Here is a 13,449-nt window from a genome sequence, read left to right on the forward strand (position 1 = left end):
TTATTAATAAAAGCTTTGAATAAGAAAAAAAAAAAACAGCTGAATACTGCATTCACTAATACACACTGGCAGAAGAGGGGTTAATCGGCCATTTTGTTGACCATATAAGCAACATAGAAAGCCATGTGCTCTGACACAGAAGAGATTAGACCGCCCTCCTGCTGCCCATATATGGAGAGAGGCTGTGTGCCGGACCGTGCTATTACATGCTTTATTTCATGTAGTGTAGTAGTTTTCACGTTTTTTTAACAACAAGAAAAAAAAACCTACGCCAAGAAAGGAGTTGCTGATAAATGCCGCACTTATGTGCGGTACTTATCAGCAGACAGTGGCGGTAGGATATAGAAAAGGTATAGGATATACAAAAGGTGGGGAAAAACCCATATGCCAAAAAGGAGGAGTTGCTGATCAGCAGCGCTCTTACGTGCGATGCTGATCAGCTCTCAGCGGCGTTAGGGCGCATAAAAAAAATAAATAAATCTTTACCCCAAAGAAACCGATCAGTGTATAATGTACACTGATAAGCCGCTAGGGGGCAGTAGAGCGAAGCTGCCGAAGATTGCCAAAGACAGACGACGGGGGAGCCCGAAGAGCCGAAGTTAGACGACAAAGAGCCGACTGGAGCAAAGTTAGATGACGGAAGAAGAGGACGCGGCGGGACCGCCGAATCATTGCTCGGGATGCCAGGATCAGGTGAGTATGATGCAGTTACACCACACACACCTGTTCTGCACCCCTCAGCTACCTAGCTGAATTGCGCAGAACCCAGGAAAACTTTACTTTTACACTTTAATCGCCGTGATGGGCTGGCCGGTACTGGCCGGCCTATCAGGTTGGCACCATGGCCACTTCCATCCAGGACACTAATGGAGGTTGGTGTTGCCTCTGACAGCACCAATCGCCATTGCTTTCCGGGTCACCGATGACCCGGAAATTATGATTATTCAGACTTTATGCCCATAGTTATTGTTTTGTATCTACATTTTAATGTCACGGCGGAACGACGTCAGCAACGCGGCAGCAGTAGAATCACAATTAGCCGCCGCACCAGCAGCAGGCAGTGTGGCAGAACCTTACTGGCTGACATCTGGAAATCAATTTTTACCACCTCACCAACGCCGACAAGGCAGGGCAACATTATGACACACAGAGACCGCCTTAACACCATGGTCCATGACTATCTGCCCCTTAACATTGCTGGTTTTGGACTTGGTCTTGACCCATTGAACTTCTGGGTGTCCAAATTGGATGAATGGCCTGAGCTTGCTCGACACGCCATAGAAATGTTATCTTGCCCAGCAGCCAGTGTTATCTCGGAACGCACATTCAGCACAGCTGGCGGGGTGATAACTGACTAACGTATCCGTCTATCCACTGACAATGTGGATCGTTTGACATTTATAAATATGAATCACGCGTGGATCTCTAACCATTTTGTTGCCCCGGTTGCCGATGTCACTGACTAGTAAACTGTAGCATGTCTTCTTGGAAATGTGAAATACACTACACTACATCTTATGTCTGTAGTTCCTGTGCCTGCTGCTTCTAAAAATTGGATTCTACGGCTGCCAACAGCTAGTGCTCCAAGTGTTACAGCTGAATGTATTGTGGAGAAATACACCTGTATGAGCTTGATGCACACTGCATACACCTCTTTCTCCTCATCCTCTTTGTAGGCCTCCAAATGGTTATTTTTTAAATGCCTCCATCTCTCCTGCCATGTTCTGCTACCTAATTTAATTGAACCGCAACCTCTGTCTTCCCTGCTGGGCTCTTCTCGCTGCCACCAATGGTACCAATTTTTCAGGAGTGGGTAAAAAGACCATTTTTGTCAGTTTGCATTGAAGAATAATTTTTTTTTACAATTAATCTGAACATCTGTTAGATTAATCAATCTTTGGTACAGAGGAATTGGTGGCTAAAAAGCCCATTTTGGTCAGTTTACATTGCTGAATAATTTTTTGAAAAATCTATCTCAACATCTGTGCAGTGAAGGAAGTGAAATGTAACCGTATACACGTACAGATATAGATGATACATCCGCCACCTAACAGAGGAGGATTGTGCTTTACCAGTCCACACCTGTATATACACCACTGCTAAGTATACACACAGCCATTATAGTGCAATGGTTGTGTGGTGTACCCCCCGAGGATGTTGTAGCGGTGGGACGGCTGGTCACTTGCTAAATGTTGTAGTGTGACACCACTCCGGTGGTGGATGGCCCAGATACAGCCGGACCTTAAGGGTTTGTCATGTGACGCCAGTGCCTGGTGGGCACACAGGTGTGATGGCACGCCTGCTGTTATAGTGTAAGGCCGGTTGTACCCTTCTCCCCTGTGGTCGGTGTTCTGTCGGGTTGCTGCCGGGTCCCCTGGGATAGTGTAGTCACAGGTAGCCAGAGCGGTGTAGTGACCCTCCCGGATAGTAGGACCCCCCACCCACAGAAAGGGGAGATGTCCCAAGGTTGCGGTGTGTATGCTGTGCAGGTGGTGGTGAATAATCACAGACTCTGAGATAACATTGAGTTGGTTACTACTTGTAAATGTGCAGCAGGTTATACAGAAGAGCTCTGAGATACACTTGACAACGTTCAAATAAAGACTTGAACATAACACTGAGTAGGCGATAGTCGTGTTGGTAGAGTTGTGCTGAGGTAGAGTAGCAGAGAGGAGGATGCCGTGAGAGTCTCAACCCATTTAGTAATGTGCTCTGCCGGGATGTTGGAGGATACAATAGAAGAATACTTGTAGAAGAAGAAATCTTCACACCACCTTATGCCCACTAGCATTGGCCGAACCATACTAATGGGTGACACGGGTCCCAGACCTTGTTACCTGGGATGAGCAGAATGCTGAGGGTTCCCTGCTGATACCTGCGCTGCGAGATGGAGTTCATAGGCTTACTGCAACTTTGCTCCACCCGGATCAGTTCCTAGCTCTGTAGCTCTATAGTTGATACTGTCCTGCACTGTGACTTGGGTGGCATGGGTTGAGGTTATCTTTTGGCCGGTCCTCTCCTGAGAGGTTTAACACTGCATAGTGGTTTGTGTAAGTACTTGTAAGAGAAGTGGTAACAATGTGCTGTTTTTCGTCCTACCCATGCAGGGTCCTGGCTAAAACTGACTATTTGGGGACCTGGCAGAGTGCAAGGGCCCAGATAGGACTACTGTGGCGAGCTATCTAGCTTGCGTCTGTTCATCCCAAACGGAAAGCTCTTGCTCCTCCCTCACTTATGGGACTAACTTCCTCTACAGCATGTAGGGTGCGCTGTGATTGGTTGAACAGAGTGCAATAGAAGAACAGAGAAGAGAGGTGATAGGAGAGAAGAAAACAGAAATCCTACTGGTCTACAGATTCTGGTAACACAAACACAATAACCCTTTGCGATCCTTCAGCCATGCAGCTTCCATACATCAATATATAATACAACGACATCTAGTGGTCAACTCTTAATACTACTTAAAGCCTGTACACAGACTTAATACTACTTAAAGTCTGTACACAAAAAGTACAGACTTTAGCGAAGGGTGTGAATAATAGTAACAACCCTGGTGGGACACCACAAGTGTGTACATCTATATGGCCTGTGTAATAAGGTTGAGGTTTAAAAAAAAAGGAAAAGTGTGCTTTGGAGGGAAATTTGAATGATCCAGGACGGCAGAAGAAAACTTGTAGGTAAAAATATGGTGGGTTTAATTCTTCACCAAAGGAGGTACAAATATCATATAAGCAGGGTATCAATCATAAGAGAAATAAGGCAATAGTCTTACAAATGTCTTAGAATGTCTCTGTGGTTCAAGTCTCAGAGTCCCAAAAATGATGGGGATGTAGTCTCTTTCCAATGGTGACTGAAGATTTGGCTAGAGAACAAAGAACTTCCTTGGGTGAATTCCTGAGGTGGGGGCTAACAAACCCCAGATGTGCGTGGAGGCTTCTCTTGAAAGATGGTATACAAAAAGACCCCCCAATCAACTAACCTTCTAAGTCTATATACTCTCTTGACCGGGAAAATATATACACTTATGCCCAAATATGGTTACACCCAGTACAACTTATATCCCAAAAATGGTATACTGGCAAAGCTCCAAGTGGATTGGTCAAGCTGGACACGTAGCTATATCTCACTATGATCCATACATTACCCACGTGACCATTTAGACACGACCATATTACGACTTCCAGTCATCCACCATTTTGGAGGTCAAGAAATTACTAGGTGAGAGTTCAGCCCTATACTCAATATGAGAGTGGAGAAGAGAATGAGACTGTAATACAGTGTAGATATATCTTGGATGATAATAATTTGATTCCACTAATGCCAAAGATAATATGATCCATTCAGCCATTAATAAGGTTAGATGTTATAGATGGGGTTACCGGTTATTAGTTTTTTTACATTTCCCCCTCTTTATGCTTTGGAGATAATTTCCAAGCATAAAATTTTCATGCAAACCCATTCATTCCTCCATTCGTATCACATTCGTATCACATTCATCCGTCACCGCATGTCACACTTTGTCATGGATCGTATTATTTTGCTTGGCTTGTGGTATAACTTGTTCCAAATTGTTTACAGACTTAGTATTTTGTATTCTCTTCACCATTTCTCTTATTATATTGTCTCCTTTGTTTACCTCTAATTTTACCTTGTTATACAATTTTTTCATTCTATACATCAGGAATATTTGATAAATAATACATAATAATACAAGAATAGAAATAATAACAATAGGATTAGATAATATGTTTCCTGCAGCAGAATTCACAGAAGTTTTCGACCACATATTTACTGATTTCTTTAAGTTTTTCCACCAACTATACCCTGACATCTGATCCCATTCATGTCGGATTTGTTCCAATTGGCCCTGTTGGTGTTGGAAAGTAATATCAGCATTCTGTAATTGTTTCTGTAACATTTCCAATAGCCCTTTATCCTTCTTTATCTCCTCAGTCCATTGCTGCCAAGGGAACTGATTTACCTGAGTAAGATTTAGTTGTATCGGTAACGCTCTGAGATGTTCTGTAGGGAGAGACGTTACACTGATCTTTTTCCCCTGTATCTCTATGGCTTTTACATCACCTTCTATACAATATAATCCTCTAGATAAAGTCTCTCTATGGATACAAGTGCTAAAAAATGCTGTTACCACTTCCTCCTCCAACATCACCTGGAAACAGATTTTCCTCAATTCCACTTGAGTTACAAGATGATTGATAGATGTCACCCTCTCAATTCTTGCCTGGCATGATGTCTGATTGTGATAGCAAGAATGATGAATAACCTTGTCTTGACCCATTAAACAAATGATCTTAGAATCAAAGTGCAGACATGATGATAAGTCTAATTGTACCAGATTATCCCCCTCAACCACAAACTGTGTGTATTGTAAGTGATAGAGAATGACCTGAGTATCACTAACAGGAATACCTAATACTGTGACAGGAATGAGTGACTGTTCGTTCCCAGTTATTGGTATTAATGAGGTGCCAATACAAACCTCTTCATCACAGCCGCTCCACTTATTTACCCATAACTCCATGTGTCTTAAGCTGAAGCCATAACGTTTGGGTAAATTTTTCAATAGACCTAAAGGTACGATGCCACCTTGCAAAGCCTGAGTGATCATCTTTAGGTTAGTTGAGTACTCCACTTGGATCTCTAGACAAGCCCTGGAGACTTGCATCTCTTCTTGACTTTCTATTAATCCAAGTGAAACCTCCTGAAGATGAGACACTGAGGATCCCAATACTTTGGCTGTATCTAGAATCATACTTTCAACGAGTTGGTTAAACCCTTTTTGTACAGCTACTCCTTTATTACCAATATATCCTCATAGCCTGTTGGAGTACACTCCCATGTTCCTGATTGATTATTGTGTATGTAGTTACCCTGAAACTGTGTAAACCCAGTCTTAGGTCCTGCCTTTATATTCATTTCTATGGTGGCATTATGTTCAAAATGGATTTCTACACAACATGTAGCTTCATATCCCACACAAAGATCCCCAACTAAGTCATTGGCAGTATCAATGTCTCTTGTATCCAACAAATCATCAACGATGGTAACTTCTCTAGATTTGCGTGAGATCAGTTCCTTCTGAGTTGGTTCCTTGAATTCGCTTGCAGATCGTTTGGAAGAATAATGATGTACTTCATATATTGTACATATGGATAATATAAGAAATATTGGTGTTAGGAAACACCTCTTCTTTACATCCTGTAGACATCGACTTCCCTCTTGAAGATTTCGCTCCGTCCAGAGATGACTTTTATTCGTCATTTTACTTCTGAGAGGTTTGACCTGTAAAGACAAGCAGTATCATTAATCAGGTACATACAGTTTGCACTGATCAACATGTATCCATAACTTATGCTGTCTACGCTTATTTTTAATCGTCTTAGCTGTTCTTTGAACTAGGATCATAACCTGACCCATTGTGTCAATGATTTCAAAAGGACCTTCCCAGTTACTTTCCCAAGGTCCACTCTTCCTAAAGGTTTTTATCATTACAAAAGCTCCCTTTACAAATTTGGAAGAATGAGGAGGTACCATGCGCTGCATTCTAGATGCTGCATGCGGTAGAATCGTTTTCAGGTTCTCTTGGAGTAACTGTAGCCATTTAGTTCTTGCTATGGCATCTTTCTGTGGTGTCGACAAAAATGGTTCATTAGGAAACACCAGAGGCATTTTCCTACCTGTCATCAATTCAAATGGAGTAAACTGTGTAGTTGAAGAGCTTGACCCTCTGATACTCATGAGCACAAAAGGTATTGCATCAACCCACGTATTACCTCTGTCCAATAACATTTTGGCAATTCTGGACTTAATCGTTCTGTTCATCCTTTCAACAATCCCTGCTGACTGTGGATGATAAGGCACATGGAATCGTTGTTGTATACCTAAGATTGAACATACAGCTTGCATAACTTTGCCAGTAAAATGGCTACCTCGGTCAGAAGATATTAACTTCGGGATCCCCCATGTACAAAAGACATGATTCACCAATGCTCTAGCCGTAGATAAAGCATCGTCTTTCCGGACCGGAACCAGTTCCACCCATTTAGAGAAAACATCCACCACAACTAAGGCGTATCTAAGACCATTCTTACCCGCAGGTAGAGGTCCGATGTAGTCTAACTGTAAAGATGCCCATGCCCCCTCTGCAGGTGCAATCCTCAGAAGTGGAGGCTTCTGTCTTTTCGGCCTTGGATTCACTTGAGCACAAACAAGACATGACTGAACAACTCCTTGTACAGTCAATTCCATGGAAGTCCAGAAAAATTTTCCTTTAAGGACTTCCATCAACTTCTGTTGACCCAAATGACCCAGACTTTCATGGTTAAAACGAGTGAACTCCATTTGCAAGTGTTTTGGTACAACTGGTAATAAGTTTCCATCTTTTTCATAACACACCACTCCATTTTCACAAACAAATGGATGTGTTATATTGTTCTTGCATTCAATGATGAACTGATCTTTCATCTGCTCCTCACTGAATGATATCACCTTATTCTCAACAATCTTAATTGGTACAGCTTCCAGAGATTCAGTCTCCATCACTATCTCTCCTGTCAGAGCCGCCTTCTCATTGCCCACAGCTAAATCACTAGTTCCTTTCCTGTGTCCTGGAACTTTGACAATGGCATATTTGTTAGGATTTTTGGAAGCAAGCTCAAAGATAGTTTGCAATGTGTCTTTGTGGACTAACACCTTGTTAGAAGAATCCACAAATCCTCTTCTTTTCCACACAGATAGGTAATCAGTCAATGATCGAACAACATAAGCACTGTCACTGTAAATTACCAAGGGACCACCGTTCTCTCTCTCATTGAGCTCCAAAACTGTTTTAACAGCTTCAAGTTCTGCTCTCTGAGCTGAGAAACCTCCTGGTAATCTGTACATTAATTCTTGACTTTGGTTTGGAAACCAGATGCCACATCCAGTATGATATGTGCCTCTTAGACAGAAACGTGATCCGTCAACAAAAACTGGGTTATCATCTTCTCCTGCTTCTCTTCTGAAGAGAATTGGATACTCCCCCTGAAACGTATCAATGCACTCATGACACTCCCCCTCATACTGCATTAGTTGAGGAAGAACGTACTTTGCATTGTGGTCTACTTCAATCTGTTTTGGGGACAAAGCTAACAACCAATGTGCAAATCTCTGATGGGAAACACCTGGCACACTCTTTTCAAGAAGAAGTTTCAAAGTAGAGTGAGGAGTTTGCAAAATTAATTTGTCAAATCCCACAATGTGTTCTGTAGCCTTAACTGCAAAATGCACACCCACTAGATGCCTGGCACAAGTTTCAAATCCCTTCTCAACCGGAGAAAGAAGTTTAGAAAAATAACCAATGATCCTCCATTCATTACCCTGCTGTTGTAACAGGACAGCTGAGACAGCCGTCTCAGACGTATGAACCTGTATTCCAAAGGCCTTAGAGGGATACACTGTAGCCAGAGCTGGAGCTCTCTGCAAATCAAGTTTCAATTGCTCAAAAGCTTTCTGCTGTTCATTGCCCCAAACAAAGGATTTGTCATCATCAGTATCTTTCAATACATCATACAGAGGCTTGGCCTTCTCTGCAAATCCTTCAATGAACTCTCTGGAAAAATTCACAAGACCCAAAAACTGTCTCAAACTTTTGTATGTTGTAGGGACAGGCAACAATGCAATAGTCTCCACTCTTTCCTGTAGGGGGCGTCTCTGACCAGGACTAATCCAAACTCCCAAGTATCTAACCTCATGTTTCAACAGTTTTACTTTCTTTGGGTTCAATTTCAGCCCAGATTCATGCAACACTCTGAACAATTCATCCAACAAAATCAGATAAGTCTCCCTGTCCTCTGTTGCCAACAAAATGTCATCCACATATTGCAAAATACAATCTGGCCTAGAAAATTTTGACAAAACTTTTGCCAACGCCTGATGAAATACACTTGGGGATAGGTGAGCCCCTTGCGGAAGCCTGCAAAAAACGTACTGTTCATCGCCGAACGAAAAAGAGAATTTGCGTTCAACCGCGCCATTATATCAGGTGTGCTGGCCACGATAGGCGCTACATTTGGCGTACACTTATTAAACAACCTCAAATCCAAAAGCATCCTGACTGATTTGTCACTTTTCATCACTGCCCAAATTGGATTATTTGTTATTGAATTGGCTTTGCAAACAACTCCTTGTTGAAGAAATTCCTTAATTATCTTAGACAAAGGCTCTATGGTTTCTGGCGGCAACTTGTACTGCTTCTGTGGGGGAGGGTCTAATCCATCCACTCTGACTTCAAATCCTTTCAATGTTCCAACCTCATTCCTGAACTGAGCCCATAGAGAAGGATATTTCTGCACAATCTCAACAAGTTCCAGATCCTCATTGTCTACCTCTGGCCAAACATGATTTGGAGAAATTTGCTCAACCAAATTAATCCCTGCAACTGAAGCATAATCACTTGGATCAACCACCACAGCTTTACAATTTTTATTGCCTTTCCAGATCACTTGATTTGCTAGATCAATGATCCAGTCTTTGGCTTTCATCAAATCAGTACCAAGAATATTCTGAGAACTAGGACAATACCAAACATCAATCTCTATGCTCAAATAACCAGGAATCTCAAACAAAACTCCTTTCACCAAAGTTGCGTCAGTGGTCCCCTTCCCACTGAAACCAACAATTGTACAAACTGGAGCATTAGGGGTTAACAACATGTGCTGCTGATTAGTTACACTGAGCTGAGCTCCTGTATCCAAAAGGAATGTGACGTCATTACCATCAAGAATCCCCCTCACAAACGGCCTTCCACAATTATCCACTGAGAAAGGGGCTACAAGTTCCAGTGAACAATGGGTTAAAACATTCCTTAGTCAATGGGAGGATGGCACACCCTCCTCAGGTCTCCCTGCCCCCCTGTTGTCTTTTTCATTTCCTGTATCTGTCTTGTTAGGTCGGCATACGGAGATGTAGAAGTACTTTCTCCAGACACAGAATTTGTAATAGTCGGGGCTGTTGGGACTAAACCATTTTCATGGGATCTAGAAAGTTGTCTACGTAGAAAAGCACGGCACTGAAATTTGAGGTGACCAAGGTGGCTTGGGTAGGCTGCCCTGGGTTTGCTCTAACTGTTCACTTTTATTCTGTACCGTTGCAACCTTAGCCTTCACCTGATTCACTTTGATTGATCTCCTTATGCGATCAATAAAAGTAGCCGCCTCATGCAAGGATGGCTTTTCTGACGCAATATGCAAAGACAAAGAATCCAAATAACCAAACTTTTTCACAAATGCAGCAATCATTTCTGGAGGCTCCTCCCCCTCCTCCACCTTCATTACCATGCGGTACGCTTTCTCAAATTTCATCAGAAATGAGAACGGGTCCTCCTGTGGGCTAACTTTTAATGATTCCAATATAGACAAAGAAGGGAGAGGCTCTCCTGTCATAAACAGAAGTAATTGCCTCAACCGATCCGAATCCGAACTATGATAGCCATCGCTCCTCGGAGATGTCTCTAATCTTTTTGACATATGGGAGGGTAACCAAACCTTGAATATTTTATTCTTTTGTTCCTCAGTCAGATTGAACTTATCACAATTCGACTCAAAAAGATCAATGTTAAAGAATGCATCCATCCTGTCATTAAAAGCCGGAATATCCTTTGCTATTTTCATCAACTGATCATGAATTTTCAAATTCAACTTAGCAGCTCTCTCATGCAATTTTCTTCGTTTTATTACATCTGTAGTAATATCAATCTCTTCGTCCTCGCTATCTATTACATTTCCGGAAATACTCGGATTTGGCACAAAAGACCCATCTGCAGTAGTTTTACTCTTCTTAGTTAATGTACACACATTTCTACTTCTATGATCAATCCTGTTACCCCTGGATATGTCTGATAACAACTGCGTCTTTACATCAATTTCCTGTTCATACAATTCAAGCTGCTGCGCCAAAATGAAACAGTTCTCACAATCTGAATAATCCTTCTCTGACTTTGTCTCTGCCTGCTGAACCACACAGACATTTCTTCTTTGACCGTCCTCTATTAGTATACCATTGAAAATCTTTACCAGATTTAAAACATTTCTAAGTTTTCTTTTCTCTTTATCTATACACAACAATTTCTTGTCAATCAATTTATTACTCTCCAAACATTGCTGATACAATCTCTCCCATAACTGTGCATTTGTCTGACAATTATCAAAGCTAAACTGTACATTGCTTTTACTGGCATAGCTATCAATGAAATCCATCCTCTATATATGATATAAAGAAGGAATTAAAATACTCACACTCTGGTAGCTTTTAGATGTTCTCCTCCTGGGATGCTATCTCCGCCACCGCCTGGATGCTGAAGGACGCTTCCGTTGTGACTCCTTTAATGGCCTTTAAATCCCGGACTTTAAACCTCGTGCTTCAGGTCCTTTTCTTTGTTTATTTATTTGTCCGTAACCTTGTACAAACAACGCACAAGTCTGTCCCCCCTGAACTAGGTGAGGATCCAAAAATAAATAAAGAATCTGGTTGGCTCGCCACTCTGTAATAAGGATGAGGTTTAAAAAAGAAGGAAAAGTGTGCTTTGGAGGGAAATTTGAATGATCCAGGACGGCAGAAGAAAACTTGTAGGTAAAAATATGGTGGGTTTAATTCTTCACCAAAGGAGGTACAAATATCATATAAGCAGGATATCAATCGTAAGAGAAATAAGGCAATAGTCTTACAAATGTCTTAGAATGTCTCTGTGGTTCAAGTCTCAGAGTCCCAAAAATGATGGGGATGTAGTCTCTTTCCAATGGTGACTGAAGATTTGGCTGGAGAACAAAGAACTTCCTTGGGTGAATTCCTGAGGTGGGGGCTTACAAACCCCAGATGTGCGTGGAGGCTTCTCTTGAAAGATGGTATACAAAAGACCCCCCAACCAACTAACCTTCTAAGTCTATATACTCTCTTGACCGGGAAAATATATACACTTATGCCCAAATATGGTTACACCCAGTACAACTTATATCCCAAAAATGGTATACTGGCAAAGCTCCAAGTGGATTGGTCAAGCTGGACACGTAGCTATATCTCACTATGATCCATACATTACCCACGTGACCATTTAGACACGACCATATTACGACTTCCAGTCATCCACCATTTTGGAGGTCAAGAAATTACTAGGTGAGAGTTCAGCCCTATACTCAATATGAGAGTGGAGAAGAGAATGAGACTGGAGTACAGTGTAGATATATCTTGGATGATAATAATTTGATTCCACTAATGCCAAAGATAATATGATCCATTCAGCCATTAATAAGGTTAGATGTTATAGATGGGGTTACAGGTTATTAGTTTTTTTACAGCCTGTCTATGTGGCCCCTGCCTATTCTGCTATATGGATCAGCGCCCTTATCTTTCAGTCCAACCACTGTGTATATACCAGGAGGAACCGTGAATCTGATGTCTGATCCATTGTAAAATGCAACCAATGGCGAAACAATAGAAATGTGAGAGCTAATCCTAAAAGCTGCTGGAGGAAGAGATGGCACCAGGACTGAGAGCACAGACAGAAAGGACTAACTCAACTTCCATCATGACAGCTTCTCCCCTGTGTGACTTCTCTGATGATCAGTCAGATTGCTGTAAATAACAAAACATTTCCCACATTCTGGACATGAATACAGCTTCTCTCCTGTGTGACTTCTCTCATGTCTAAGAAGGACTGAGTTACCTGTAAAACATTTCCCACACTCTGCACATGAAAACAGCTTCTCTTCTGTGTGATTTGTCTCATGTCTAACAAGGACTGATTTACATGTAAAACATTTCCCACATTCTGGACATGAAAACAGCTTCTCTCCTTTGTGAGTTCTTTTATGTCTTACAAGGACTAATTTACATAAAAACATTTCCCACACTCCGGACATGAATACAGCTTCTTTCCTGTGTGACTTCTCTTGTCTAACAAGGACTGATTTACCTGGACATTCTGGACATGAATATGGCTTTTCCCCCTTTGTAAATTCTCTCATGTGTAACGAGATTTGATTTCTGTATAAAACATTTTCCACATTCAGCTCATGAACATGACCTCTCCCTTGTGTGATCTCTCAGATCACGTTTTAGACTGACTGACCTCTCTCGCTAATGCTTTTTATTAATTCCAAGAAAGTTCATAAAATTATCAATACATTTGCTGTATGACAGAAAAACTCCACCCCCTCCAGTGGATTATTAACCTCTAAATGCCCATTCTCCATCCATTCTTCTAATAAATTTTGGCCTGGTGGCTGTATTGTTGTTTTTTTTTTCTTTTTATTTTATTGAACAAAGAAAATCTCTCATTAGAAATTATAAATCTTGGACAAAACAACATACAAATTTAGCACAGAACATCTACATAACAGTGTCATGTCCTCAACACCCAAACTTCATCCCTCCCCCTTCCCCCTATCAATCATC

General features: G+C 41.6%; 2 protein-coding genes and 1 pseudogene across 2 annotated transcripts in view; 2 read left to right on the top strand and 1 right to left on the bottom strand.

The window, feature by feature from the left end:
* LOC138797150 (oocyte zinc finger protein XlCOF22-like) overlaps positions 1–13,449 on the top strand; it is a 483,239-nt gene that overhangs the window by 199,308 nt on the left and 270,482 nt on the right. The window lies entirely within an intron of this gene.
* LOC138797144 (zinc finger protein 271-like) overlaps positions 1–13,449 on the top strand; it is a 91,028-nt pseudogene that overhangs the window by 40,927 nt on the left and 36,652 nt on the right.
* On the bottom strand, positions 11,609–13,415 carry LOC138797194 (oocyte zinc finger protein XlCOF6.1-like). The gene has a single exon (XM_069977035.1). It carries the CDS (start codon positions 13,017–13,019, stop codon positions 12,579–12,581), a length of 441 nt encoding a protein of 146 aa, XP_069833136.1. The 5' UTR covers positions 13,020–13,415; the 3' UTR covers positions 11,609–12,578.

The sequence above is a fragment of the Dendropsophus ebraccatus genome, chromosome 7 (assembly GCF_027789765.1).
Source record: "Dendropsophus ebraccatus isolate aDenEbr1 chromosome 7, aDenEbr1.pat, whole genome shotgun sequence".
Classification (NCBI taxonomy): domain Eukaryota; kingdom Metazoa; phylum Chordata; class Amphibia; order Anura; family Hylidae; genus Dendropsophus; species Dendropsophus ebraccatus.

Coding starts and splice junctions, on each gene's coding strand:
- LOC138797194 (XM_069977035.1), bottom strand. CDS start 13,019: ATGAGAGAATTTACAAAGGGGGAAAAGCCATATTCATGTCCAGAATGT.